The sequence below is a fragment of the Echinococcus granulosus genome, assembly GCF_000524195.1.
Source record: "Echinococcus granulosus chromosome Unknown EG_S00008, whole genome shotgun sequence".
NCBI classification, from domain to species: domain Eukaryota; kingdom Metazoa; phylum Platyhelminthes; class Cestoda; order Cyclophyllidea; family Taeniidae; genus Echinococcus; species Echinococcus granulosus.
The window spans coordinates 1,183,127-1,210,445 of record NW_020170388.1 but is presented as its reverse complement, the minus strand read 5'-3'; the positions used below and the strand labels follow the sequence as shown (position 1 = coordinate 1,210,445).

The following is a 27,319-nucleotide window of genomic DNA, read 5'->3' as shown; positions in this document are numbered from 1 at the left end:
AAAAATTATTTGAGGTAATTCTTAAACAAGGCAATAAGCGTTTGCTTGTCCTCTCTCACCCAGTAGGCAGTTCAAGCGTGTAGCTTCCAGTTTGTTAAGCCAGTAGGCCGTCTTTCTAACGATTGACAGGTGTTCTAGCTAAATGCACAGCTTCAAAGCGACTTCAGAAAGGACATTTTATGGTCCCCAACATGCCTCCTATTTAGACGGAGGGGACTTTGGTTGCTTGCCCATATTTTTATACCAGCCCACTTCTAGATTTTGGCCCCTCACTGAGCTGTAAATGATTTGATAAGATTAGAGGCAAAAGTCAAAGGAGTCGTTCGTTCGTAAAATTGGCAAGAAAATAGAAGACGTTACATTTTAGCCTCCAGGTGCTCCTTACATAATTTGCTTTTGGTAAAAAAGCTTTGACTGTGCCCCGTTTCCCTTGAATATTTCGAACTGACATTGCCAGTCTACTCATCATTTTTACATTTTCTAAAGTTTGCATAAAAATTTAGTTAATGCATATGTGGGACCAATTTTTTATATAAAAGTACTGGGTGTTTTCTCTATTTCGAACAGGCTCATTTTTATTCATTGACCCCAATTTGTCGCTGTAGGACTTTCCGCAATTCCTTTAGTTTAGCTTTTAATTCTAAAAAGGTATCAGAGTGAATTTTGAATAAATGTGCCTTAGTTCAGTTTTAGATTCGATACATAAAAGAGATTACTTTAGCAGAATATTTTGAAATACATTTCTAAAGCCAACAAAATGCATTTTTACTACTTGAAACGCTGTTAGGTAGTTTAGAGAATTTTTGAACCAATACAGCTATTTTTTTCAAACTTCTTTCCTTAGAAAAGAGGCATTGGGCTCAATGGGTAACGACATTCCATTGGCCTGTCTTTCCGAATATGATCCTCTGATCTACGAGTATTTCAAGCAGCTCTTCGCACAAGTCACCAACCCACCGATCGACCCATTCCGGGAGAGAATCGTTATGTCTCTGGTGAGTGACCTATTTTAACCTAAATTAGCATCTCTTGTGGTACTCCTCTCTAATAGCACATCTTCACTTGGAAAGTTTCGTGATGCTATCTGTCCGATTTGCCTTACAGAAGCAAAGTTAATGTGTCTTGTACCTATTGTGTACCATTAAGTTGTTCTCAACCAAGCCAAACGACAATACATCTTTCAACGTAGTTTCCTCCTTCCAACTAATTTATCTTAATTCCTATCTTAATAGTAACACTGGTATGGGGACCACCGTCTAAGATATGACATATTTTTATTTTCATCAGACTTTCCTTCTGTTCTTATAAACTTTTTGTAGGATATTACCACTTCCATTTGCCTCCGTATTTACAGAAAAAGTCTAACGGCTCAGATGTGAACTACTATTTTATTCACTTCCGTTTTTGATCCAAAACAGTGCTCTAATAGTATTCTTTTTTCTTTTACAACTTTATAAGGAAAAATTGCCTCTAGTTTTCCGATTAAGTAGTTCACATTGCAGAGATGTCAGGAGTATTCATCCCAGCCAAAGCCGAGCGAATGTAACGTCTTTGAATATGGTATTTTTACTTATGTTGTTCTATCTAATGTTGCATCTACGTGCAAAATGCTGTGGCAAAAGTGGAGTTTTATCTCAATGCCAGCTTTTACAGAAAATCTGGCTTGTACTTTAAGATTATAGCATCAAAGAATATGCATTATCGCTCATCAAGGAAGCGGCATTATAATAAAGGCGCAAAGTTTTTAGGTCGACAATTTTGTGGCACTAATACAAAACTATCACTGCAAAGACTAGAAATCGCTTATTAATTTTGCTTCGAGCTTGAAAAATGGAGATTAAGAAACCGTTGTCCTTAATGGATTTTATGAAGGAAACTGAAGTTTAATCGATACGGAGAATTTTTATGCCTCTGACTCGAATTTCTTCTTATCTCCATTTGATTTGCATTTTTTTGGAAACTTCAGTTTAAAGTGACGCTGTTTACTCGATCTTCACGTCTAGGATTCATACATTTTAAAAAGTTGGAGAAAATTTGTCTTATCTGGGACTATGAAGGCTTAGCGTTTTCACCATCAAGAGCGTATTGCACTTCCTAGGTTCCATCTAGTTTTTGCGCATTTTCCCAAAGATGGTTGAATACAGTGTAAGGTTCTAAATCATTACTTTTTCACTAATTTCAAGGAAGAATAAACTCATATTGTTAAATCACCAGTAGCGCTAGTCATATAAATTATATAGAGGGGGGAATTTGGAATTTTGGACGTTTTATGGACGAAGCAAAGGCACTCGGTCACACTAGTTGTAACTCATTTGGTATCCTGTCTGAGAACTCTGCAGTTGAAAGACTAGAGGTTATGATTTGCCACCTCATGGAAGTTTTGATAATTAAATCACCTTCTACTTCACATCTCAGGCCTGTCCCATTGGACCCGAGGCGAACGTTCTCGAACCTAGCCCTCTTCAAGCCCACCGTCTGTGGCTCTCCCAGCCCATTCTTTCCCTCTCCGACATGCTCCTCTTCCGGAGCCTTCAGTCTCCTTTACCGACGACTCAGACATCATCATCGCTCACCTCACACGTATACGGCTGGCGTTCGCGTCTGCTTGAGCCCTCCTTTGCCCTTTGCCCCGGCGTCCGACCAGTGGATCTGGGTGGACTGTTGCGCGGAGCGTTGGAAGCGCTTTGTGCCGCCGCAGAGAAAGCGGTACGAGATGGAGTGAGCATCATCATTATTAGTGATAGAAGGCTTAGTGCAGACACAGTCCCGGTGCCTTCGTTGCTGGCTGTCGGAGCAGTGCACCAGCACCTACTCAAAGTAGAACTCAGGATGAAAGTTGGACTGGTGGTGGAGTCGGGTGATGCTAGGTAATTTGTTCCTTCTGTATCCCGGGTAGACGGTCCCCATATAGGCCTTGGGCTGACTGAGAGAAATTTGAGAGCAGCGAAGTAAATCTCCTGGTTACAGTCTGTTGAATCGCAATCCTGAAACATCTGTAATGCAAATTTGGGTGCACTTGTGCTGTTGGATGAAATTTGGTTTTTGTGTTGAAATGATAGTTCATATGACATTTGAGGATAATTTGGAGAAAAATGCTAATCGATCGCCAAATTCCACATGCTTTCCGCTTGATAAAGTGGGAGCGCTGAAACCATTTGGGCACTGCGATTTAAATGATCTTACGATGCTTGTGAGAGGATATGGCGGCTAATTAGGGCCGAATTAGGAAATCCTAGAAGTCGTGGGATATGTTTCATGCAATTGCTGTTTAGCTAACCTCTATCCTGGGATTATATAACCGCTGAAATTTTTATAAAACCCCATGGGGAAATCTAGGAGGGGTTTTAGAAATCTACTACTTGAATTTCGAAAATTACAAAATTCTGCCCACTTGCGCGCATTGCTTTGGTTCGTTTGCATCGCTAAAAGCCAAGCTTTTTGCTTTGCTCTGATGGGACCTTTATTCAATCATGGATAATTTCTCCTGCTACAATTGAGGATCTACATTGCATCGTTTTGAGATCGGAAAACAGCGGTGCTTATCAAGTGGTCATAGACAGAGTATCTGGTAAAATAATATTTTAAGCACGCATTTCGCGCTTGTCTAATTATCGACTATTTATGACTGGAAGTCATAATTATAATTTCCATCTCACTTAACATTCTAAGATGCATGTTTTTAATTCATCATCTAATCTCCAAATTTTTAAGAGAATTTCAAATCTATTTGTATCTTTAAGTCATGGAATGCTGTTTTGATTTGCTTTATTAAAATCTAAAAAAGATGTTTCGGATAGCTAAGGAAATATGGAAGAAATGCTCATATACATTGCATTTTTCTATAAGATTCAATGGCAAATTTGAAAATAGTGATTCGTCGCTTTTATAAGTTAAAATCGTTTTGCAATGCATTTGATTCGATTTTAGAGAAGTTCATCACTTCTGCGCCTTGCTGAGTTTTGGCGCGGATGCCATTTGTCCCTACATGGTTTTCGAGGTGGTTCAAGGCCTTCACAGAGAAGGAATGCTCATTCCGACTGGACCGGATTCCAACAAATCCAGTAATGAGGCTTTCTTTAAGAATTACGTCAAAGCCGTCGGGAACGGCATTCTCAAGGCAAGTAATCCAATTCCAACCACTTCTACTCATAAATATGCTAGTAGCTCTAACTTGGTTGGGTATATTTCGTTCTTAGGTTATGGCCAAGATGGGCATCTCCACATTGCAGTCATACAAGGCAGCGCAAATCTTCGAGGCTGTTGGCCTGGCTCGAGAAGTGATAGATATGTGTTTCACTGGAACCGTTTCGCGAATCGCTGGTGCTGGATTCGATATCCTTGCCACGGAAGTCTGCTCGCGGCACTCGAAAGCCTTTGGTTTGTTGCACACATTTAACGGGACTTCCGTTGATTCGCGGCGAGACTGCATGGCAGATGGAGAGGATCGAGTACCTGGCACTGGTTCCTTTTTGCAAAATCCTGGCTTCTACCACTGGCGGTCGGGTGGCGAGAAACATATGAATGATCCTGTTACTATTGCGAAGCTTCAGGTTTGCCAAATAAAAGTGCTCTATTACTGTCCCTGCGATTTCAGTTATATACCATTTTGCATTTTATGCGTTTTAATCATCTTCGACGGGTCGCCTTTCCTTAAATGAAAGTTGTAATTGAAATATACAGTGTATTTAGGCTCACCTGTTGGAAATTCGCTGAACTTTTTGCATCTGGTTATGGTGTGATTCATCTGAAGACAAAAAGAACGCGACATTATTTTTGCACCAAAATGAAGTTAGCACATACCTCGTAGCTCTGGTTGGAACGCATGGATACCTTAGCTTTAAGTTCGTTACCATGTCAAGGGTTGTTAGTTCTATAGCATCACATTCTTTCTGTCTGATACATCTTTTTGGTACTTTTAGCTCTACCGTTAATTTCCAATAGCCGATAATAACTTATTCAACTCTTTTAAACTTGCAATTAGGCATACTATCCGGAATGACTTTACAAAGTTTTAAGTATATTTCGCCACATTAGTCTGAATCTGGTACAAAACATAACCTAAACTAAATTGTCAGGCCACCATATTTATTCAATTATACTCAAATCATGCGTCGAAGGAGCCTTCTGATTGATTAAAAGATTGATTCATTTTCCCCAGGCAGCAACACGTAACAACAGCAGTGAAATCTTCCGCCAATTTACAGAGTCAGCTGACGAGCAGGCGCGCCAGTGCACCTTGCGCGGCCAGTTCGAGTTCAAATTCGCCGAGAAGCCCATCTCTGTAGACCTCGTGGAGTCAGTGACGGAGATCGTGAAGAAGTTCGCCACTGGGGCCATGAGTCTCGGTTCCATTTCTGCAGAGACGCACAGTGCTCTAGCCAAGGCCATGAACACCGTCGGTGGCCGGTCGAACACCGGAGAGGGCGGAGAGCTGCCCGATCGTTACCTCAATCCCCTTCTATCTTCGTCCATCAAGCAGGTGAGGTGGCGAATCCACTTTCATGTCACGAGGAATAGATAGAGGGTCCAGTTTAGTCTGAAAAATCCATTGAACTGTGATGTTCAGGAGATTTTTTGCGAAATAATACATTTATAGTTAGATTAATGGGATTTGAACAATCTTGAAGGAATTTATTATAGTGCCACAGTCCTAGTTTAAACAGACGGCAATAATCGCTTGCACGCAAATGGCAATAAAACAGCCTAATAGTCGTTCTAATTTTCTGGACTATGCCGTTAGTATTGACTACCCATTATAAATAAAGTGGGATAAATTATAGTGGGTAGATGGAGCAAAGTTATTTATAACAAATTTTGTTTCTGAGTTTCTTAAAACTCGGTCGTTTTGGGTGCTTCCGTATTGCAAAATGCGTATCATTTACTCCATCGTGGAGGATCGCTCCACTGCTATAAGCTGATTGTAATATTCCTCAGCATGCAAATCACGATAACATAGGTATGCCTGTAAAAAATGGAAGTTCTGGAAGGCACTGGGATAAAATTATTAAGCTCATGGAAAATGTAAAACTGGAGGAAAGCCTGAGTACTATTGCCATGGGTGACAGGCATAGCTACCACCAACGCGGTAGTCGAACCAAAGGAGACTGAAGAGAACGGGTGAACATCCATATAATCAAAGCAAATACTGCACCCTGTTTCCATAGAATGCAGTAGGGCTTTGTAAGGAGTGTCAGATTAGACCACATTAGAAGCATGGCTGGCTTCAATGGGATCTTACATAGAGGTACCTAGAGAGTGATTCCAAAGACACCATCACTTGCGGTTCCTTGATTTATCTCGTAGTCGTGAAATGAGTAGAAACATTAAAAGATGTGAGTAGTATTATCAGTGCTTTTAGCTGAAGGAGGAGAATATCGTCACATAGTTCTTATAAGGCGTTTCCTGAGTAATCGGTATTTTTTAAAGTGGAGGAAGAAGCCAGAAATCAAAAGAACAAGTAAAAGCGTGCCAGCAGAATTGAAGGCCGGTAGGTGAGAGTAGTGATTCGTTCTAATGAAGAGATATAAATTATTATTAAATGAATCTGACGGAATGAGTCATGGGTATTACGAAAAGGGACATGGTGAGAGTTTGTTCGTCTACATTTTGCTACAGGTGGCCTCGGCCCGCTTCGGTGTAAACAGCTCGTATCTGGCACACGCGGACATGCTGCAGATTAAGATGGCACAGGGCGCAAAACCTGGTGAAGGGGGCGAGTTGCCTGGTCACAAGGTGACCGCGGAGATCGCGCTTCTGCGTCATTCCGTACCTGGTGTCGGCCTTATCTCCCCACCGCCTCACCATGATATATACTCCATTGAAGACCTTGCGCAGGTGAACAAGGAATTTAAGCACCTTTATCCACTTTTACCGTGTTTTTTTTCGCCTCTCAATTAATCCTCAAAGGCTGTTACTGCAGCATGACGTGAGATAAGCATTCAGGTAAAAACAAGGTTCTGTTTGAAGGAATCAATTCAAACCTTGCTGATCAAGAATTATCTGTATTAAAGTTGCTTCCGATGGCTCATTCTCTCCTGTCTCACAGTGATATCGCTTCCAGGTCGGTAGCTGCGGCTTTTGGCTCTACCACCTCTACGAGTGGAGTCAAGCGGTGACTAAACTACATGAGGAAAAGATCCCACAATTGTTTCATTATTAACTCGCCTTCCCAAGTTTTTTCTTGACCACCCCAGAGGACGTTTTTTGAATCTTCCTTATTAGTAATGGTTCAAGAAATTTGGAATATTATTTCTTTTATTAGTAGTTCCAGCCGCTAAACGATTTTCTACGTCAAGTGCGGTATCCATGACAGGTGTTTTCTGTAGGAAAGTTTGCCCAAACGTAACATTAGGTATCGTTGCTTAATCTCTTGCTTGTAAATTCTTGTGTGCATGGCCATATTCAAAGCCATTTTTGAGAATAAAAGTTTCATGTGGTAAGGCGTGCATTTGAAACATCATTATCATTCAAACTTATCCCACTTTCTCTTTCAGCTTATTTACGATTTGAAAGCGGCAAATCCGATGGCAGTGGTCAGCGTCAAATTGGTCTCTGAAGTTGGCGTGGGGGTGATTGCATCTGGGGTCGCCAAGGTAATATCCTCCGTCTTCTCCCTTCTTCAACTTTCGTCGTACATTTCCCCTCAAATCATTCTACTTTTTACCTATACTACCTCACCCCTTTTCAGGCGCACGGGCAACTCCAGGTTACCTTACCCAGCACTATAGTTATATCGTTAGATTGTTAGACACTTCGTTTAGGTCTGTCCACCTTTCAATCTCTTAGGTGTTTTGCTTCGTTGTGTTGCGTCACTCACTAGGTAAGAGGGAAGGAGAAGAGCAACAACAAAAGAAATGTCTCAGATATCTCTTCTAGCCTGTTGTGTGAACGCTTTAACTAGATTTTTTGTCTGTACTTATCCTTTTACCCACCTCGTACATTTGGACTGTCCTTATAGGCCCATGCAGCCCACATAATAGTTTCCGGACACGATGGTGGAACAGGCGCCAGCTCCTGGACGGGCATAAAGAATGCGGGCTTGCCGTGGGAACTGGGAATTGCGGAGACGCATCAGGTGCTGGTTAACAATCATACGAGATCCAAGGTCGTGCTGCAGGTCGATGGTCAAATCAGGACGGGTAGGTTTTATATTCCGAGGATTGAAATGGATACATTTATTTTTTTGGTTTTCTTAAAAGATTTCACACATTAAATATGGTTGGAATTGGGCGTTACTATCATTCAAATCTCTTTGTGCACTAGGTCGCGAGTTTGTCTACCACAAAAGTATTAGGAAAATTGTTACTGTCAACCGCGACCAAGTGGTGCTAACTAATCGGTTCTATTTTACATCGGCGATGATAAATACCAAATTTCTTTCTAGTGTCAATAAGCGTCGCAATGATAGGCATTGCTCTTCTGTGCTGAATAATATCTCAATCCTGTGTCTTTACCCAAAGGATTGGAATGCTCTGGGATCATTGTAGAAGTCGTCATAGATGCAATGGAGTTTACGATTTTTTCCCACATTATCTCAGTGCTTAGAAACTCAGTTTTCCTTAAAAGTGCCTAACATCATGATAGGCGTGAACAAGGTGCACAACCTGCTTGTGATCGGTACTGGCTTACGGGAAGACTTTCAGGAAAATGGAGTCTAGACGACTTTGCAGAATTTATCGTTTTCTGTGTTTCTATCAACATGTTTGAATTTGTAGTAAAGTGCGATGTTGATCGTTTTTTTTAAATAATGTCTTATTTAAACTATCCTTTCGAATTACCATGTTCTTATATGCACCATGCCTTCCTACTTTCAGAGCTGATTCGATTTTTCAGGTTAAAACTTCCTAAATTATTGCTTGCCTTAGCGCCCATCATACGGCTTCATAAACCTTAAAACTGTCTAATTTTTTACGAATTTCTTGTTTGTAAATGATTGATTGTTTCATAAGGTGTTCTAAAAAAGATAAGTCAAAATATAATCAAAATTAGAGATAGTGGTGTGATACGTTTTTACGGCTTCCCTTAGGTAAGTAAAATGTTTTGCATTTCATGGGATTTTTTAGAGCAAACTCAATAGTACTATTACTCTAAAGCACTCCGCTTAATCCAGTAATCTTTTGAATCATCTTGGAAACCAGATAATCGACTAAAAGAGTCAGATTTAGTTTTCCAAATTCCTAATTTTAATAAAAAGCTCTGCATTTCCGAACCATCATAGAAGCTTCAAATGCTAAGTTTCGTGGTCGTTCGTGAGTAACGCTTACGAGTGACCAGCATCGGTAACAAATCGCATTTGAACTACAAGCTGAGCAAATAAGTTTATGCAATCTTTCACCTACAACGTTGAAGTAACTTTGGAAAGTTTATTACAATATGTTACCCATTTAGGCAGTTACAATTGCAGCCTTCAATCCTTTTCTGGAAGCACAAGACTCACAAATGCCATTTTTATAAAAGTTAGCTCTCCGTAGGCAGAAAACCTTATCACTTCCGTTTTTATATCAGTTTTGCCTTTCAGACGTCTGTTCCATCTTTCGTTTAATTGCCTAATGCCAAGAAAATGGTGATATTCACCACTTGGCGAACTCTTATGGGAGGAATATAGAGAAGGATTGCGGGGCAATATCTCCACCCCATCCTAAAGTGTAAGGTATGGAATATTGCGTTACCTAATAAGAACAGGCTTGGCTCCATCTAATTTGCTGATTCTGACTCTTACATCTGTTGTAATTGTTCGACCTTTGCAGTAGAAAACTCACAGTGACTAATTACTTCTGCAGTCCTCACGCACTTTCACAAAGTAAGTGGTCTTTCGGCCGTAGAGTAGCGTGCCCCTTTAGGGCCTAGTGTGGGCAGTCTGCGAGTCGTGTGGGAACAACCAATGGTTTGTTGCACTCTCTCAGCAAACGTTAGGATGAATAATGAATCACATCCATTTATCTTTGCGAGTTAGTCATTGCACACCTTCAACTAATGCTACATGAGAATTTTCTGCCAATTTCGATCTGAGCTAAGCTTAGTATGCAGAGTAGCAGACAAGCTCAAATCCCATCCGATCCATCTGGCATTAGGATTACAATTAATGGAAGAGATTTTGCAGAGCACAATAAAAGGCAATGGTGATTGGCTGCCGCGTGTCTTTACAAAACTTATAAACATTTTCTTGACTTTTTCAAGTCCATACAAATTATAAGATAGCTGGATCTTTATTTGTCCTATATGAGTGGGTCACTTCTACCGTCTCTAGCGTGAATATCACAAATGTCACTTGTTATTCCTATTGCTTAAACACTACACTGGATGAGCAGCACTAAATCTTTAAGACTACTGCAGTCATGGATGGGTGCAGTGCAATCCTTTATTGCTCTGGTGCGATACCTGTCTGCTTTGTAGACGCTCTAAGAAGTTGCTTTAGTACCAGTATCGTGAACGAACTCGCATGCTACCACCGAAGCGACCAAGTCACAGATCGAAGTCCCAAAATAACAATCCTTATTATGAGAAAGACAAAAATACATTCTGGAGTGGTGAAAGACCTGTCGCAATAAAAATACGAAAGAATATGAATGTTCTTTATAATGCTGTTTCTGTCCTTTTCTCCTTACAGCTCGTGATGTGGTGATAGCAGCCATCTTGGGTGCGGACGAGTTCGCCATGTCGACTGCACCGCTGATTGTGTTGGGTTGCACAATGATGCGCAAGTGTCACCTCAACACCTGCCCTGTGGGCATTTGCACGCAGGACCCGGTTCTGCGCAAGAAGTTTGCTGGGGTCCCCGAACACCTCATTAACTACTTTTTCCTACTGGCCGAGGATGTGAGGCAACTTCTGGCGCAACTTGGATTCACACGGCTCACTGATATCACTGGACGCACGGAATTGCTTCAGGTAGGCGATATTCTGAATGGCTTGTTAACCGTTTTAAAATGCCTTAGCTTAGGTGTTTTCTCCGTTAATGCATTTTGTAATAGCTGCTTAAGTAAAAATAATGTATCAACCTATCCATTGCCCCCACTCATCCTACGTCCCTGCGTCCGTCATTCTATTCCCCTAAAGGCCTATTTATCACGCATCCATCCATATATCGACTGATTGTGATGAGTCCATCCATCTGTTAGTCAACTTATCTCTCAATCTACCAATTGCAAGTTAACTCATGATTGATACATGTATATCAATCTATTCATTCTAGGCGAGTTTGTGTATCGGAGAGTCATTCATCAATCCACAATCCATCTATTTAGCCATTCACGTATTCATCCATCTGCCACGGAGCCATCCCATCATCCGTTTACGTATGCATTCGCCCGTCCATAGACTGCTCATACCTCACTTGTACTTCCTTCCATTAAGCTCTACTCTGCCTATTCTGTGCCACCGTATGTTCTTATCCCAGATCCTTCCACCCATCCTGCTTGAACCTGTTCGTGCAGAACCTATACGCCTGTTCCGCATCTATTTATTCACGTGCTTATCGTAGATTCACTTATCTATCTTAAATCCATTTATCTGTCTCTCGTCCAGCTATTCTAGACCCATTCCTTTTCCCTGAATAAATGCAAATATCCACTCCAGGCGCTTCATCTATAGGGATCCATCCATCCTTGGTGTATTTATTGATCAGTCACCCATCTATTCCTTAAGTACTACATCCATTCATACTCTATTTGCTAAAATCCTTCCTGCATCCGTTATTTATGCAGGTCTTCATTCATCCGTTACTCTTAGTCCTTCTCTTCGTCAATTCATTCAACCAAATTCACATCGACTAAATTTCTGCCTACCCTGTGTCTGTCCATTCACACTTGGGCCATTTATTCATCTACATCTCTATCAGTCTATCTACTCTAGATCCTTTTGACTTCGAACATACCACTTTTACTGCATGGTGCGAAGTATAACCTCAAAAACTTACAGACCTACTAAAGAAAATATCGATATCCGTCAATTTTTTGGTCCATTTACTCATACATCCATCCATTTTGAACACGTTCATTAATTTTTAATTGGAATAACCCGCCTTTTGTCGATTCATTTGGTTCGTTAGAGTCGACCCCGTCTATTATAAATTTATACATCTTTAATTTATTTACATATCCACTAGTCATTCAGTGACCAATGTGTCCGACTGATTCTTAACCCGCTGATTTCCAGTCTATCCATTTTTGAACACTTTGTAGCAAAAGTGTGTCTCTATTTCCTGATCCATAGCATCCTCTTCTGTTCTAATTATTTAGCAACGCAACAGTCCAACAAACGAAAAAACCGCTTGCCTTGACCTCTCTCCCCTGCTAGCGATGCCTACCTCGCCCTTTAAGGATCAAATCTTCGACCATCGCTTAGGTCTCCCCATATGGGACTCAATGGCCTCCATCGACGTCCTTGATGCTCCGCTCCACTGCGGCATCAGCGGTATCACGATGGAGGCCTCGCCGACCCTGCGCCTGGCCAGCTCCCTGCCCCCAGATAGGCACTGGGACCGTCGACTCCTCATTGCTGCCATTCCACTACTTGAGACGCCATGTGGGATGGGTGGGAAGGACGATGAAGTTCTGCCCGTCGTGCGAATCTCTGGTGCTATCTCTAATGAAGATCGAGCGTTTGGAGCCTCGCTTAGCTATGCGATCTCAATGAAATTTAATGAGGAGGGATTACCGAAGACGCGACGTTTGGAGGTGGGTCGCAGCGACTTAATGTCGTTAGATGAATTCGCAAGGCGAAGAAGTAAATGAACAAGTACTGAAAGAGTAATTTTCCTTTGAATGCAAAGGTGAACCGATTTCTCACAGTTGGAAAATATTAAAACAGAGACCAAAAGCAACTTTTCACTAAATTAATGTTGATGACTGGTTTTGCACTTTATGAGAAGGCGGCAGTGTTCGGTGATCAGTTCATTCACATTCTGCAATTGCTACTCTGCTTTCCATTCGAGATTTACTAAATCAGAAGCTGGTTTTAAAATCGGATCTTTTAGAACTAATCAACTAGTAAAAATCACTTAAATTGTTAATTCGGCAGATCAAGAGACATTTTCTGATTATGTTGACCAAAGTTTAAATGATTGCTTTTAAAAGGTAATTGCTCAAGATTTGAGATGATAACATTTGAGACATGTTTAGCTCCATCTTTCCTCCCCTCTATTTTTCTTTATTGCTCTTTGATTTATCGTAAGTCTAGCTCGGTCTCAATAATTTTAAATCGAAAACGTGTAGAGGGGCTGAAATGAACTTAATTATCGTGCATTGCTAAGCTAACGGATTAATTAATACAGGACAATCGTTTTGTTTTAATTATATCAAAATCGGCAGGATTCCAGTTTTAAAGGGCACAGAGGAATTAACCGAGAGTTTACCCTCTTTTCTAATTTAAGAGCAATCAACGAAATCATGGAATCCTTTTGTAAATCTGAATGTAACCGAAACGGGAATGTCTCTTGAGGATTAAGCAGAGATTATCTCGTTATTCTGGTCTTTGCAAACTTTGTTTTGGACAGCACATTGACATGAAAATAGGATTCTCCAGGTTAATCTGGTGAGCCATCCCAATCGACGATTCGTTTAACCCAAAATTCTGGCAGGGATTGAGCAAATTCTTTAGCCAATTTTTTGCTATGCCATTAGGGTCATCTTGTGAGATTAGTTGAACCACCTTTGGAGTGCCTTATAAGGCTTCTTTTGAGGTCAGACGTTTAGTATTTAACGATATCTCAATTGTCTTATGGAGATCTTGCCGTTTATTAAAAGTTCGGCTAACCTGGTGTTCTTTGAGTGTGATTGTTATTTTCTTCAGCGTCTGCACGACCAACTAAAGGGGTCATGCGGATGAATCGTCTTGTTTATTTAAGACAGTGATGTGAATTTTAAAGGTCACTATAAACATTGATGAACATTTTATAGAAACTTGAACTTAATTACCATTGTCCATCCGGCTTTTAGGTGTGAACTTATGAAAGTGTAGTTTAACTGTATTGCTTTGATCAAATTAAGTTTAATTTGTAGTGATGAAAAGATATCGGACCAAAACTCCTTGAATGATCTAACCACATCAGAATTGGAGCTGGATTGTCTCCTTAATTTCTTTGCGTTATTCGCATCATTCTACATATTATTGCAAATAATTGGCTTTAATTTGATCTTAACACATTTATCACCGTATCATACATAAATGTGAAACCCGAATTTCTCATCCATTTCTGATTTCTTTACATTTTGAACATATATGGCATATGTAATTAGAAGGACAGAAGCTAAGAAGAAAAAGCAGGACACAAACACTTGATGTCATATTATAACGATAAATCACCTGAGGTTCAGCGGCATTTTTCTGAGAGCCCAACAGCAAACGTGTTGAAATTAATTGGGAGGAGTGAGAACAAATCGAATTAATAACCACTTTCTCTCGTTTAAAAAGAAGTGTGGGGATTCCAATGAGTCACTTCCTCATAAATCTATGTGAAATCGTACCTTCTCCCTAAGGTCAACCTGCGCGGCCACGCAGGCCAATCGTTTTGCGCCTTCCTCGCCCCTGGTGTCTACGTTAGCCTTACCGGTGATGCCAATGACTATGTGGCGAAGGGCCTCTCTGGCGGAAAAGTGACCATCGTCCCGGCGTCGCGGCTGCTCACAAAGAATTTCCACTCTGAGGACCATATAATCGTTGGCAATGCCTGTCTCTACGGTGCCATTGAGGGTCGCGTCTTCATTCGTGGACAGGCTGCAGAGCGCTTCTGTGTTCGCAATTCAGGCGCCATTGTTGTGGCAGAAGGTTTGTACCCACTAGAGATTCTTAGTCTGCCTTTCGCTCGTTTTTAGTGTATGTGTCTGATAGAATGGGCTTACTGAATTTCACTTTTTCATCAACCTACTGATAGTAGTAAGTATTTCGCGAATTGTTACTTGGATGTTCTGTTGTTGTGCATGAAATCCTATACCTTTTATTCCGGCGTTGTTTAAGTGAGGCGGAGATTTCAAAACTTTAAAAGAGGCCACTAAGGTGGGGGCAAAATACACAGTGCTAGGGGGCAAGTGTACCGCATTGCTAGTGGTCGATATCCTCGTTGTGTTTTAATCCAATAAGTCGACCAAAGTACCAGGCAGGGGGTATTACCACGTATGTGCATCGAGCAGCGCGGTGATGAAGTATTACCGAAACGAAGGTGTAAGTTTCAAACGCGCAGACACATACTCGTACCTACAGGAAACCGTAGACAGGAAGCAGTAGAAAAATTGAGCCGTGTTTTACAACAGCTGTATGTCTGCCACTAGCGATCTTTTCCGTGGTGCTTCCCGATCCACATCATATTCGTCATTTTTGTAAACATTTAGTTTGCATGGAATGCCCGATCATGGAAGCCTGATTTGTGCATAAACTATCACACGAGTTTTCAATAGACGAACGTTTCTATGTAATCGGTGAACACAGCACAAATGTTCGCGAATATTAGCAATTGAGATGATAGCCTCCACCCGGTGTCCTACAATGGTTCGTTTAGCCTGTCGAGGCTTCTCTCAAGATATTAGTTAAATACCAGTCAGTATATAAATGTAGGGGACTATGTGAAAAATGAGTCATTCACCTTCTACAGGATGTGGTGACCACGGCTGCGAGTACATGACGGGTGGTCGTGTGGTTCTTCTGGGTCGCTCTGGTCGCAACTTCGCTGCAGGCATGTCCGGAGGCCTAGCCTTTGTCTACGACGCCGATCGCGTCTTTAAGGCACGCTGCAACCTCCAGACTGTTAGTCTCTTTGACATGACCCTCGAAAACGAGTACGCCACCTGGCTCTGCACAATCATTCGGAACTTCTTCGATGAGACGGGCTCTCTGGTGGGTGTCTCTACTGTCATCCCAAAAAGAAAGACACTGATCCCTTTGGGATCAGTCTATACTGAGTTTTTTCACTTGATATTCCCAGGTTGCACGGCACATCCTCAAACACTTCGACTCGGAGGTGAGCAACTTTGTTCTCGTCTTTCCCAACGACTATCGCGCGGCGCTAATGGCTATGGCAGCTGATAATAACACCATAGCGACGAATGGTCCTACGTCGGCAAATGGAGACTCTGTTGCTCCTGATGACGAAGATGCTGTAGCAGCGGCGGCGGCGAAGTCCGTTGTGGTGAGTTTTGTTTCTGGAAGTTTTTCATTCGAATTGTTAAGATTCTTTCCTTGGAGAAGTTAATTTTAGTAACTATTTGCACCGAATTATATGGTTTTTGATTCCCATTACAACCAGCTACTTGTGCCTAACTCTCTAGTAGCATCAGCAGAAATTTGGATTGACTGTTTCCATTAGACTACATTGGAAACTAAATACCCCAATAGATATTAGATAATTTACTGTGGAGAAGTAATCGAAGGAATATGGAACTTGTTATAAATGTCAACAATTTTTTTCGTAGGTTTTTAACCAGGCATGCAGACAGTCCACTATTATAAATGAGTTGTAGTGCGTGCTAATAAATCGAATTTAAAACTAAACTATCGTTTTTACCACCATGCGCAATTAAAAACTTGCCCCATTGTTTTAAATGAATCATACTGGTTCTAGACTGATACTTTCAATGCATTAATTTTTGCTGGAAACCGATGTTTTGTTCACTTACAATGAATCCCACTTCTAGACGTTGGATAAGTTGGTTTTAGAACTTGCTACGGTCCTGGGACACAGAAAGCAAGTAGATGCAAATCATGAAGTTCATAGTTTATTGTGGTTTATTTCACCTTTTACAATTTGCTAATTATTTCCCACTCTATTTTACCCGCTTAGCACACTGGTGGAACATTCATCGAAGACTTTAGAACTCACTTTAATGAATATGCATTTTAAAAGCACCGTTTTACTTTCCCCCTTAGGATGGTACCAAAAATATCGATATCGAGGATGCGCAAAAAGGTTTGGCGATGGTGGAGAATGGAACGGCGATGGAGAGACCAGACAAGTTGCGGGGATTTGTTAAGTATCCGCGCACGAAGATAAAGTACCGGCCTGTAGGGGAGCGTCTGTGTGACTGGACCGAAGTGTACGCACACGCGAGTTTGCGCCACGGTCTCAAGACACAGGCAGCACGATGCATGGATTGCGGCGTGCCTTTTTGTCAGTCCGGCTTCGGCTGTCCTCTTGGCAACCTTATTCCCGATTGGAATGACCTCGTCCATAAGGTAAGTTAAGGCTTTCCTGTCCTATTCATTAGTTTATTTTAACATCTCGTAATGAATAGCTCTTCAGTTCACTTATCCTGGAAGAGTAGACTGGATTCTTCCTTCATCTGTGATTTATGTTTGAGCAAATGGCCCTGAAACGTTGACACATTTACGTGTCTTAGTAAAAATGATAGCTTTGCAATTCTAGCATTGTTCACCTGTGTATCCCTTTGTCTGTTCACTCATCTGTCAACTTGACTATTCGTATACCAATTATAGCCTTCATTCAACATGTTTTAATTCCTCTCTCCATCCACTTATTGATTCGCCTGAACATAAATATATTTATAGTTTTAATTTGGTTTTGTGTTTAGTAAATATTTATTGGTGCGTAACTGAATATTAATAGTTCTTCAGTTTCGGTTTTATTTGAATAAAATATGCGGCTTTGCACTTTGATAAAAATACTAAAAAAGATGCGCATCAGAGAAAGCCAATATGCAATTTTATGCGGTTACATGGTAGAAAAAGCTTATCTAGTACACGTAACGTTTACACTTATGTAGATGTTATCGAACGCCCCTCATTCATTAATTTGTCCAAACTTGTGTTGATTAAGAGCTTAACTTGACTCACCCTAGAAATCGAAGATAGAATATTATTTATTCATCTCTTTAGCCCGAACTTCATTGAATCACTTAACATATATGTATACGTGAATATTACGGGAATATAAAATTAATCCATTCATTACAAACTTGATAAGGTGACCGTAAATTTATGAGAAAGATAATTTTTATCGGGATACTTAGTAATAACTTGTGATTTACGAGGACGGAAACGCGAATTGTCGAACGATAAAAAGTCTTTTACTTTCTTTGAATTTGACACACAAAATTGAATAAAATGGATAATGTGAATCTCAAGCGTTCCCATGTGAAAATACCGTGGCTTACTTCTAATTGAAAGTCTGAAGAATTATGTTAAAACAGAACTATGCATGACAAAACGAGACCGATATTAATCTGACGACGTTGTCGTTTAATGAAATAGGTTCAAAGTGCTACGGAAGAAATACATTTGGATTAAGAACTTAGTTTCCATGTAAATAGAGAATTTAAACATCCCTGATTCGCATCCTCAGATCTGTGACTTAATGAATAGGCATATATCATGTGACAAAGACCAAAAGGCCATTTTAGTATGTTTTCCCTCCATTCTTTACTGTAACAGCGTCATCTAATATATATAGGAGCTTAAAGGCAAAAGAATTTTTCACGCAAGGGTCAACTAAATAAAAGTACTTCGGTGATTAGACTGGGAATTCTTAAAGGAAATGCAATACCGTTCCGCTATCGGCAAAATGAATTAAAACTCGAAAAATGGTGATGAATAGTCTGAAAATCAGTTAGGCAGGATCAAATAAAATATATTGCAATTGAGTATTATGAATGATTGAGACAATACTGTCTGTCACCTGAAGTTGGCGGCGGAACTAGTAGAATGGCCTCCAGAACAAGCCTGACGTGGTTACTTTCTAATAAAATGGATAAAAACGCACCTAACACCAAGCTAGCGATTGATACGTAAGGGAAACCGACTAAGATTTCTTTTTGGTGTTTTTTCAGGACCAGTGGTTGGCAGCGCACGAAGCAATGATACAGACCAACAACTTCCCCGAGTTCACCGGTCGCGTGTGTCCTGCACCTTGCGAGGGTGCCTGCGTGTTGGGCATCATTGACCTTCCGGTGACAATCAAGAACATTGAATGCGCCATAGGTGAGTTTGGCTGGGAGCACGGACTCAACGTTCCTCGACCTCTTCCCGCCTCCAAAGTCACCGGCAAACGTATCGCCATTGTTGGTTCCGGGCCTTCTGGCCTTGCTTGTGCTGCTCAACTTATCAAGGTTAGTCAGTGCATCTTTTCACATCGTATCTCTGATTGAGTTTGAAAATGGCTAGTCTAATGGCTTGAATAATGAAGTTTCCAAACCAGTCAACTGAAACACTCATTCTCCGATTGTTTCGTTTTAAGGGGATATATAAGTATTTCCTTGCTATGAACTAAGTATGACTGTTTGTCAACATTGGTTTGAAATTTGGTTTCGTCATCCTGATAACTTAAGAGTTTTATCATCTAAATTACTCACTACTGAGTGCGTTATATATGTCCACCTCTTTTTTATTGTACTTAAGTAATTCTGTCGGTATCGTTGCCTTATGTGCTAAGCCATTTATTTTTACTCGAAAGTTTTGATGCTTGGAAGTTTTAATCTAAAGGTTAGTTTTGCACTGGGACTTATGATGATTTACTGTGTCTGTTCCAAACATCAATTAAGTATGCATGTCTTCTCTTCATGTTCTTCAGTGGGCTTTTGGATTGCAAACCAGAGGCCAGAGTATCTGTTTGTCAAGACAAAATTACCCTTTTTTTCGTCAAAAAACGCTTATTCAGCAGGAACTCAGCCCTTAATATCTATACGCAAAATAACTTGGCGTATTTCCGGGTCCCATGTACGCCCACATTATTTCTCTATCAGGCGGGTCACAAGGTAGTGGTGATGGAGCGTCGTAATCTACCCGGTGGTCTGATGCGCTATGGGATTCCCACAATGAAGCTGGACCGCCGCGTCCTTGATCGTCGACTAGACCTGATGCGCGCCGACGGCGTGGAATTCTTGTGCAATGTGCAGGTGGGTAGCTCTTCTATGGATCTCAACGCCACCTGCCGACCTGCGGACGAGGTGGTCAAAGTGGTGCCCGCTAAAAAGCTTCTCGAGGATTTTGATGCTATTGTTCTCTGCCTGGGTTCCACTTGGCCGCGTGATCTCAACATTCCTGGTGAGTTGCTGGACCTTCTCGCTTATTCCATCTCAAATTCCGTAAGAAACTTTCATGCTTTTATCTTTTGGGTTTGGAATTTGTGAAATCCTGATCAGATGAATCTTGGGTTTTAGAATTACGTAGGATTACCTCCCATGAGCAATGATTTCAAATTCAATAATATTGTAACAATATTTACCACTATCTCTAGTTTCTGAGGCAATCACGCAGAGGCAAAGCTTAAAATGGCGAAAATTTGTATGTCTATTTACTTTTTGACGCTCAAAATCCGCCTGGGCATGTGATTTCTGCGTTCCTGGTAGTCCCCTCCTATTTTTTTGTCATCCACACGCTATATATTGGGTTTTATTTAAACTACTATTTCTCATGTCTAGAGTTTACGAAAACTAGGCGGAATCAACTGGGTCTATTCACTTCTTAGTAAACGTGTACAACAGTCAAATTACTTCATGAAAATAAATAAGATCCTAGTCTATAGTTGCTACCTCAAGTAGCTTATTTGACTGATATATCACAAAATAATCTACTCCATTTTTCTAATATGGGCGCGACACTCGAGATCCCAACCAGATTAATAAAGAGACCAAGGCTTCAGAACAGGAGGTCTACCGCCGACAACCCGAGTACTAGCATCCCGTCTGAAGTACCTTTGTATCCAACGTCCTTTTAATGTCATCACCTGGTTTCTATGGCGGCCACATTGCAAGTAATTTTATGAACCACAAATGTGTTTGTTTACCAAGTTATTTGAGGTGAAAAATAGTTTAATTACTAGAGCTCTGCCACAGACAAAAAGGTGAACAAATTTGAATGCTAAAATTTTATTCAATATTGTTCCAACATTAGCCAGGCGAGATAAGAAGAGTGAAAGTTGTGAAGACATTTTCATCTGCATATGGATTTGTAAAGATGCGGAATTTGGCCAGTCGAAATGAATTTTGTTATATGAGTAACCTCTTGAGGAGAAAAGAGTGAGCCTTTCCTTCGGTAGGATTTATATATCGGCCGAAGAAGAGTTTACGCCCTATTCTCGGACTTCAAAAGCTACATTCAAATGACGTTTAGTTTTTTAGTTCACTTGAATGCGCTAGCACCAGAAGGTAATTTCATCTTGTCCTGATTCAAGAGCATAGGGTTTTGCGATTCTATGCGTCTGGATTGACTACTGTTTCTCCTGCTCAAAGCTAATATTTTAACTAACATGAGGTTAAAAATTATAGCTATGCAGTTTTTTCGGTTGGGTTGTACATTGCATTATATCAGCTCCTGTTTTTACCATATGAAATTTTGAAACATCGCGTCTGTGAATCGTATATTGCTTCCGAAGCGACTTGAAATGCTTCAGCCATAAACAGGTTGCCGCAGTCAATATTGACGTACATATCCTCTTTTAAATGAATTCATATTTGTTATTTACTAAATGAGTAACTTTGCTATAAGTCATTTTGATGAAATCACTGCAACTACAGATTATCCTCGAATGTAGATAACAAAGAACGCACTGAAGTGATATGGAGTTCGGTTTGAATACAAATTAGCGCTCCTTATGTTTGATTTGTAGGGCGCAATCTGGAAGGTATCCATTTTGCAATGAGTTTTCTTGAGCCTTGGCAGCGCAAACAATCGAAAGTCACTGAGTCGAACGCCGCTGCCACGTCGTCAGTGGAGGCACTGCTTCGAAATTCAGGGGAGTTTGCTGATCTCCCCACGCTCGCGCGTGACAAACGCGTCGTTGTGATTGGCGGTGGAGATACTGGGGTCGACTGCATTGCTACTGCTACTAGGCAGGTGAGTTTTACGCATCTTCTATCTCACTGTCCCTCAATCAGCTTTTATGGCGACAAACATGTGCTGCTCACATGCTCCTTCCGTTTCTCCCTTTCTCCCTGCCTCTCCAGGTAAACATGCCTCTTTTCGACTGATTGTCTTCTTGTCTATTTCTCCACCTGAATGTTTGCCAATAAGTAAATGATGTTGACACTCCCTCTCTGCCTCTCTGCTTGTTTATCCACCCGTCAGTCTGTCTAGTTCTATGTAGATGTTTGTTTTCAGAATTATGAGTCTAGCCCTTCCATTATATGATATTTCTTACGTAAATGAAGTGCGATGCTTTTTACTACATCTGAAAACAGGAGAAATAGTTTGTTTTTCACTACCTCACTAAATCGTTCCAAACCTTCTTCTGTCTGTAACTGTCATTTTCAAAGCGGGCTTATCGCCAGAATCAAGATCATTAGGACCGTAAGTAGATAGCAATCATTTCGCGTTTGTGAAGGTACGTAACTACACTTTATACATCGCATATTTATTTCCTTTGTATTGCACTCAAAGGGTGCGAAAAGCGTGGAGACTCTGGAAATAATGGCGACGCCGCCGGGTAGTCGTGATAATCGGACGAATCCTTGGCCAGAGTGGCCACTCATCTTCCGTACGGAATACGGTCATGAGGAAGTGGCAGTGCACTACGGTCGCGACCCACGCACATTCAACATTCTCACCAAGGCTTTCGTCGCCGCGTCCAACGATCCCACCCGTCTTGGTGGTCTGAGCACCGTCTCAGTGCGCTGGGAATTGCCCGCAGGTGAAGACTCTAACGCTCGACCCAAGCTTGTGGAGATACCTGGTGAGTGTTCGTCTCCTTTTCACAAAACCCACTTTCTGAGGCTGCAAAGATGCTGGAGTGACTGAGATACTTCGGAAAAGCCTGGGGGAAGGTAATCGTTCTCTTGGTAAACGTCGGAATGGAAAGAGCAATTTAGAGTATTCAGTATTATTGTATACTGAAAATCAAGAGAGCAATGTATTTGGGTTATATCCATGTCGTTTAGAGCCCCATCAAATTGTCCGAGATTTTGTTTGACTAGGGGAGTCTATCTGGGGGCTCTGCCTCATGAAGTTTCCTATTGTATTTCTCACCTTTTGCTATTGAGGTCACATTTCAAAGTTAAAGAAGCAAACTAATATTAAACAAAATTAATTTTATACCTCGCAGGCCAATCTAAAAACTCTTGAATAGTTCAGAGGCGGTAGACCATTCACAAATCGTAGATAAAAGTGGGAAGATGTTTTCCAATTCCTTGACAGCTACAGGTATGCAATATCTTGAAAATGGTATTGAAAATAGCTAGTCATCCTCTCCACATTCTTCATCGGTTTGAAGATGGTTGAAGCTCCTAAGATCATTTCAAAAGGTAACCTAAGGGCCAGTCTATGGACTTATAAATGGGCTTGATTTTATCAAGTAACTTTGTATTTTAAAACTAGTTTACAATGGTTGTGGATTCTTAACTTGTTCAGATTAATTTGGGGAATAATATGATACGAAAAACTGGCGTAGTTCTGTGGACTTGATAGTAAAATTCTTATCTCAAGAATAATATTACAAATCTATTGAATAAATGTATAGTTGATTTAGAAATTTTAAAGCTCCCAAGAGGGCAGCGAATTTCACTTATATGTATGCGAATGGCAGTATTATGTGCTAAAATTTAGGGAACTGTACAGCTGGGGAAAGTAAGTCATTACAGGATCCCTTTACATCAATCTTATGGTTTAAAGTATCGCTGTAAACCGTGTTCAGAACTCTAGCTTAGTCTTGTAGTGGTTTTTGGTATTTTGACTTCTAAGTAGCAGGTGAATAGTCGGAGAGTTTCGGAGCAAGTCGTGATTGTAAAGCGAGTGTAATGTGAGTTCCAAAAAACTCCTATATAACTATGAACCCATGAAAAGTGCAGATTTTCAAACCCTTTTATCCGAGGTGAAAGCTTTTGGAGATATTTGTCTCACAGGTCAGATCTTGATTGATGTAGAAGTTGCCAACTTGTGTAGAGGTTGCAGATCTTAATGTTAAATTTCTATTCAACTAAAAATGTCCACTCAATCTCCTGAATGTTATTGATTTGAAGTTAGTGAATTGCCTTACAATTTAATGAATTATTAGGTTCTCTTGTATCATGCACTTCGTTGACCTTTATTAAAATGCACATTTGACCTTGATACATTTATAGATAACAGGAAAATCATCAATAAATATTTGGGTAAGAACGACAGTTTTAGATCAATCCTTTATTTGACGAAAACTTTTAAAGCTTCATTCTTTAACCCCGACGGGAAGCACCGCTTGTTCACACCTTCACTGGCAGCCCAAAATGTATGAATAAGGCTATTCACGAAGTCCGTTGTTTAAAGTCAAGCTTAGCCTCCGCAGAAGCCTCTGAAAAACGTGACGAGGAGCTGACCTTCAGGAGCATTGAAGACTGCTTAAAGCCTCCCTATTTGTTGACGTCTTACTTTTCTTCTGCAGACACAGAGAAGACGATTGAGTGTGACATGGCCCTCTTGGCAATGGGCTTCCTGGGACCGGAGAAATCAATTCTTGAGGAGCTGAACCTGACGGCTGACTCATGGTCCAATGTCAAGACAGCGAGTGGTAAATTCTCTACTTCTGTGCCACGGGTGTACGCTGCTGGAGGTGGGTCTCTTTCCCTCTTTTATCATTCTTGGAGAAGGAATGAAAAAGATCTTTCCACTTCTCTGCTGCTTGAATTCTTTTACTTCCATTGTGCTGGTGGCAAATCTTCCCATAAATTCATTGTAAACATTGACTTAGAAGTCTGTTCACTTTCTGTCTCTACACTTTTTACCAGCTGCCTAAAAGGTTGGTCGATTTGCGAAGCTAGTGGGAAAAACTCTTCTCCACTACCTCTGCTACTGAAAGATATTCTTGTGTCATTCCTTATAAGAAGATGGATTCTGAGACCATCGAACGAGAAGATTGTCGTATGCACCATTTCTTATGCGTACTTCCCACTTTTTCTCTCTTTAAGCCTAAACTGGAGCAGAGTGTAGATATTTCGTAACAGTATTTTTTAGGAAGTACTTGGAATGCCTCATTTTCTGCCCGTCTTTTTACCCTTACGCCTTATCAGATAATTTATCAGTAGGTGCTTTTGGATTGTAAAACTTAAAGTGAACACATAATCATCAGTTTTTACAGGAGTGTAAGAAAAAGCGATTTTATTAGTTCCCGAAACATGCATTGGTTATTTAAATATATAAAATCTTTACTCGAAGACAAGCTTAAACTACTAATTCTCGTATTTGACCAACTTTTTAGGCTAAAATCGGGATGGTATTAACCTTTACTAGCCCATTCTTCATTTATTTTCGGTTTTAACTTCCAGCCAACCATTCCCTTAAAAGAGTATTTCCCCTAGTGTAAGATAAGACTTCATTCTTAATTAACCACTTGGGCTTACATATTTTAAATAACTGCTTTGAATACGGTTGATAGCTAAGGCTTAAGCATTAAAAACACTTGGTTTACATTAAGCTTTCATGCATTTTTTAAGTTTGGAAATGTAGGATATTCATATGCATTGTTTTTTAGTCAAAAGGATTTGCTGAAATTTTCGAATCCCTTAAAACACTTTAAAAGATCGTAGGCTTTTCTAGTAGGCATGTCAAAATTCCCAACTCAATGTACATTTTTCTCATATTAAAAAATCGTGGACTTTAGGCACAAAGATATCACGCTGTTTTCACCCCTCAATAGATTGTTTACTTGGGTTTAGTAAGTAATAAATTATTCTCTCATTCCAGACTGTCGTCGGGGTCAATCTTTGGTGGTTCACGCCATCAACGAGGGTCGTCAAGCTGCCCGACAAGTCGATATAGATTTGATGGGCAATAGTACACTGCCTGGTCCTGGAGGCATCAATCCGCCGGAAAACACAAAAGTGCGCACCTAGCTTATTCCCTTCCCTACACTAAATCACCACCGAACTCCTTTCACTTCAGTTCTTCTGCGTAGATGCCTCGTTTAACCCCACTTTGATTGTCGCTCCCTTCTCCTTATCTGATGTTAACGTAATATATGGATACCTAAATATTTTTGCATTCAACGTTGTGTGTGTGCGTACCTGTGTTTAGCCTCAAAACTTTCCTTTGTTAGCTTACGTCCTTCTATCCCTATGAGAAATCACATATAAATCCATCCTCACCCCCTATTTTCGGCTATTCCATCTGTTAAGCTCTATTTTTTTTTCTATGGTGATATATTGATTGGATCTTAAAGATAGGGTAACTGATTATTGTTGGGATAGCAGTCAAGGGTAGATTTATTATTTGTGTGTAAAAAATTAAGGGATAATTGGCCGTGCTTGAATGAGCTCAGTCCAATTTACTAGAGGTGGTAATGCCTATGTGTTTTTAGGAATTAATTTTGCCATAGCGTCGAGTGGAATCGCTTGATTGCATCCCAAAGAATACTTGATTTATTGTTTCCATTGTTATTTAATAATAGGTTTTCTCATTTATACATTTCCTTTGGAAAAAGCAGAATGCTTTGAATATCCGGTCATTTGTTAGCGCTTTAATTGCCACCAGCTAATCAGTCGCAACGGGTAACGTCAAGGATCTTGGAAGCAAAATTTAATCTTAATTCGATTAAAGAATCCGGCAGAATGAGGCCAGACGACACCCTTATTCACTTCAATGGTTCTTGCGCCATATTTTTTAGTTAGGAGTATTCTTTTCCCTTAAAATAGCGCTGTAAGGGCTATTCCCTAACCTCAAGCCTTCATATTCTACAGTTTAGAGAAGAATATTGCAAAATTCATCATTCTTTAGCATTGTATTGTGTTGTCTTTTATGAAATGTTGCATTTTATTGATGAAATTGCCATGGTGCTGGTTTTAATTTCATTGCCTAGAAGATTTACTAATACATGAATGAAGTATCTTCAGACCAATAGTAGACCGACATGCTCATTCGCCACAAAAACAATAATTATAAACTAGTTAGGCATTTATTCAACCTACGGTGAAGTGAGCTGCAAACCTTCTGGAAAGGCACTAGCAGCAGCTATGTCGAGGAGGCTAGTGACATTTCGCAACTCAAAAATAAGCACTGGCGACACTGTCTTTTATTAATGAGGAAAAATGGCCCCAAAATCTATTAACAAACCAATAAATGAAGAAAAAGGAGGGCAAGCAATACAAAATGGGCAGAAATCACTGTTTGTAGTTTTCTTTGGTACCTAGGAATCGGGTTTTACTTTCTTTAATAGTTTGTAGCGAATTTCATTTCTAAAGACCGGATCGTTAAAAGGAAATGAAATAATGCTGATCTTAACAACAGGCGACCGTTACGCTCAGACTGGTATCAATGAAAAGGGCTCAGTCATGACTGAGTTACCTGCAACAAGAATCAATCTGTCAAGTGTAAATAGATACTATAAAAGTGCAGAAGTATATGTAAATCTAACTCTTCTTATTATTAAATGTTTTTTATAAAATTGGTTTTGAAGATTTTATTTACTATTGGGTTTTTT

The 27,319-nt window shown here is 40.4% G+C and overlaps 1 protein-coding gene across 1 annotated transcript in view; it reads left to right on the top strand. All coding sequences in view use genetic code 11, as the record gives it.

Annotated features, from left to right (window-relative positions):
* EGR_01992 (Glutamate synthase [NADH], amyloplastic) overlaps window positions 1–26,017 on the top strand; it is a gene marked incomplete at both ends in the record, with an annotated part of 42,379 nt that extends 16,362 nt beyond the window's left edge. The window contains 21 exons of the mRNA XM_024491241.1: window positions 845–995; window positions 2,416–2,867; window positions 3,928–4,174; window positions 4,197–4,550; window positions 5,159–5,479; window positions 6,616–6,834; window positions 7,494–7,592; window positions 7,958–8,138; window positions 10,607–10,887; window positions 12,237–12,674; window positions 14,475–14,763; window positions 15,584–15,825; window positions 15,914–16,117; window positions 16,855–17,160; window positions 18,771–19,049; window positions 19,683–19,983; window positions 21,548–21,774; window positions 22,318–22,609; window positions 24,290–24,457; window positions 25,588–25,724; window positions 25,940–26,017. Coding sequence (XP_024354384.1) covers window positions 845–995; window positions 2,416–2,867; window positions 3,928–4,174; window positions 4,197–4,550; window positions 5,159–5,479; window positions 6,616–6,834; window positions 7,494–7,592; window positions 7,958–8,138; window positions 10,607–10,887; window positions 12,237–12,674; window positions 14,475–14,763; window positions 15,584–15,825; window positions 15,914–16,117; window positions 16,855–17,160; window positions 18,771–19,049; window positions 19,683–19,983; window positions 21,548–21,774; window positions 22,318–22,609; window positions 24,290–24,457; window positions 25,588–25,724; window positions 25,940–26,017 — 5,266 coding nt within the window. The remainder of the gene's footprint in view (window positions 1–844; window positions 996–2,415; window positions 2,868–3,927; window positions 4,175–4,196; window positions 4,551–5,158; window positions 5,480–6,615; window positions 6,835–7,493; window positions 7,593–7,957; window positions 8,139–10,606; window positions 10,888–12,236; window positions 12,675–14,474; window positions 14,764–15,583; window positions 15,826–15,913; window positions 16,118–16,854; window positions 17,161–18,770; window positions 19,050–19,682; window positions 19,984–21,547; window positions 21,775–22,317; window positions 22,610–24,289; window positions 24,458–25,587; window positions 25,725–25,939) is intronic.
* Window positions 26,018–27,319: the final 1,302 nt, after the last annotated feature.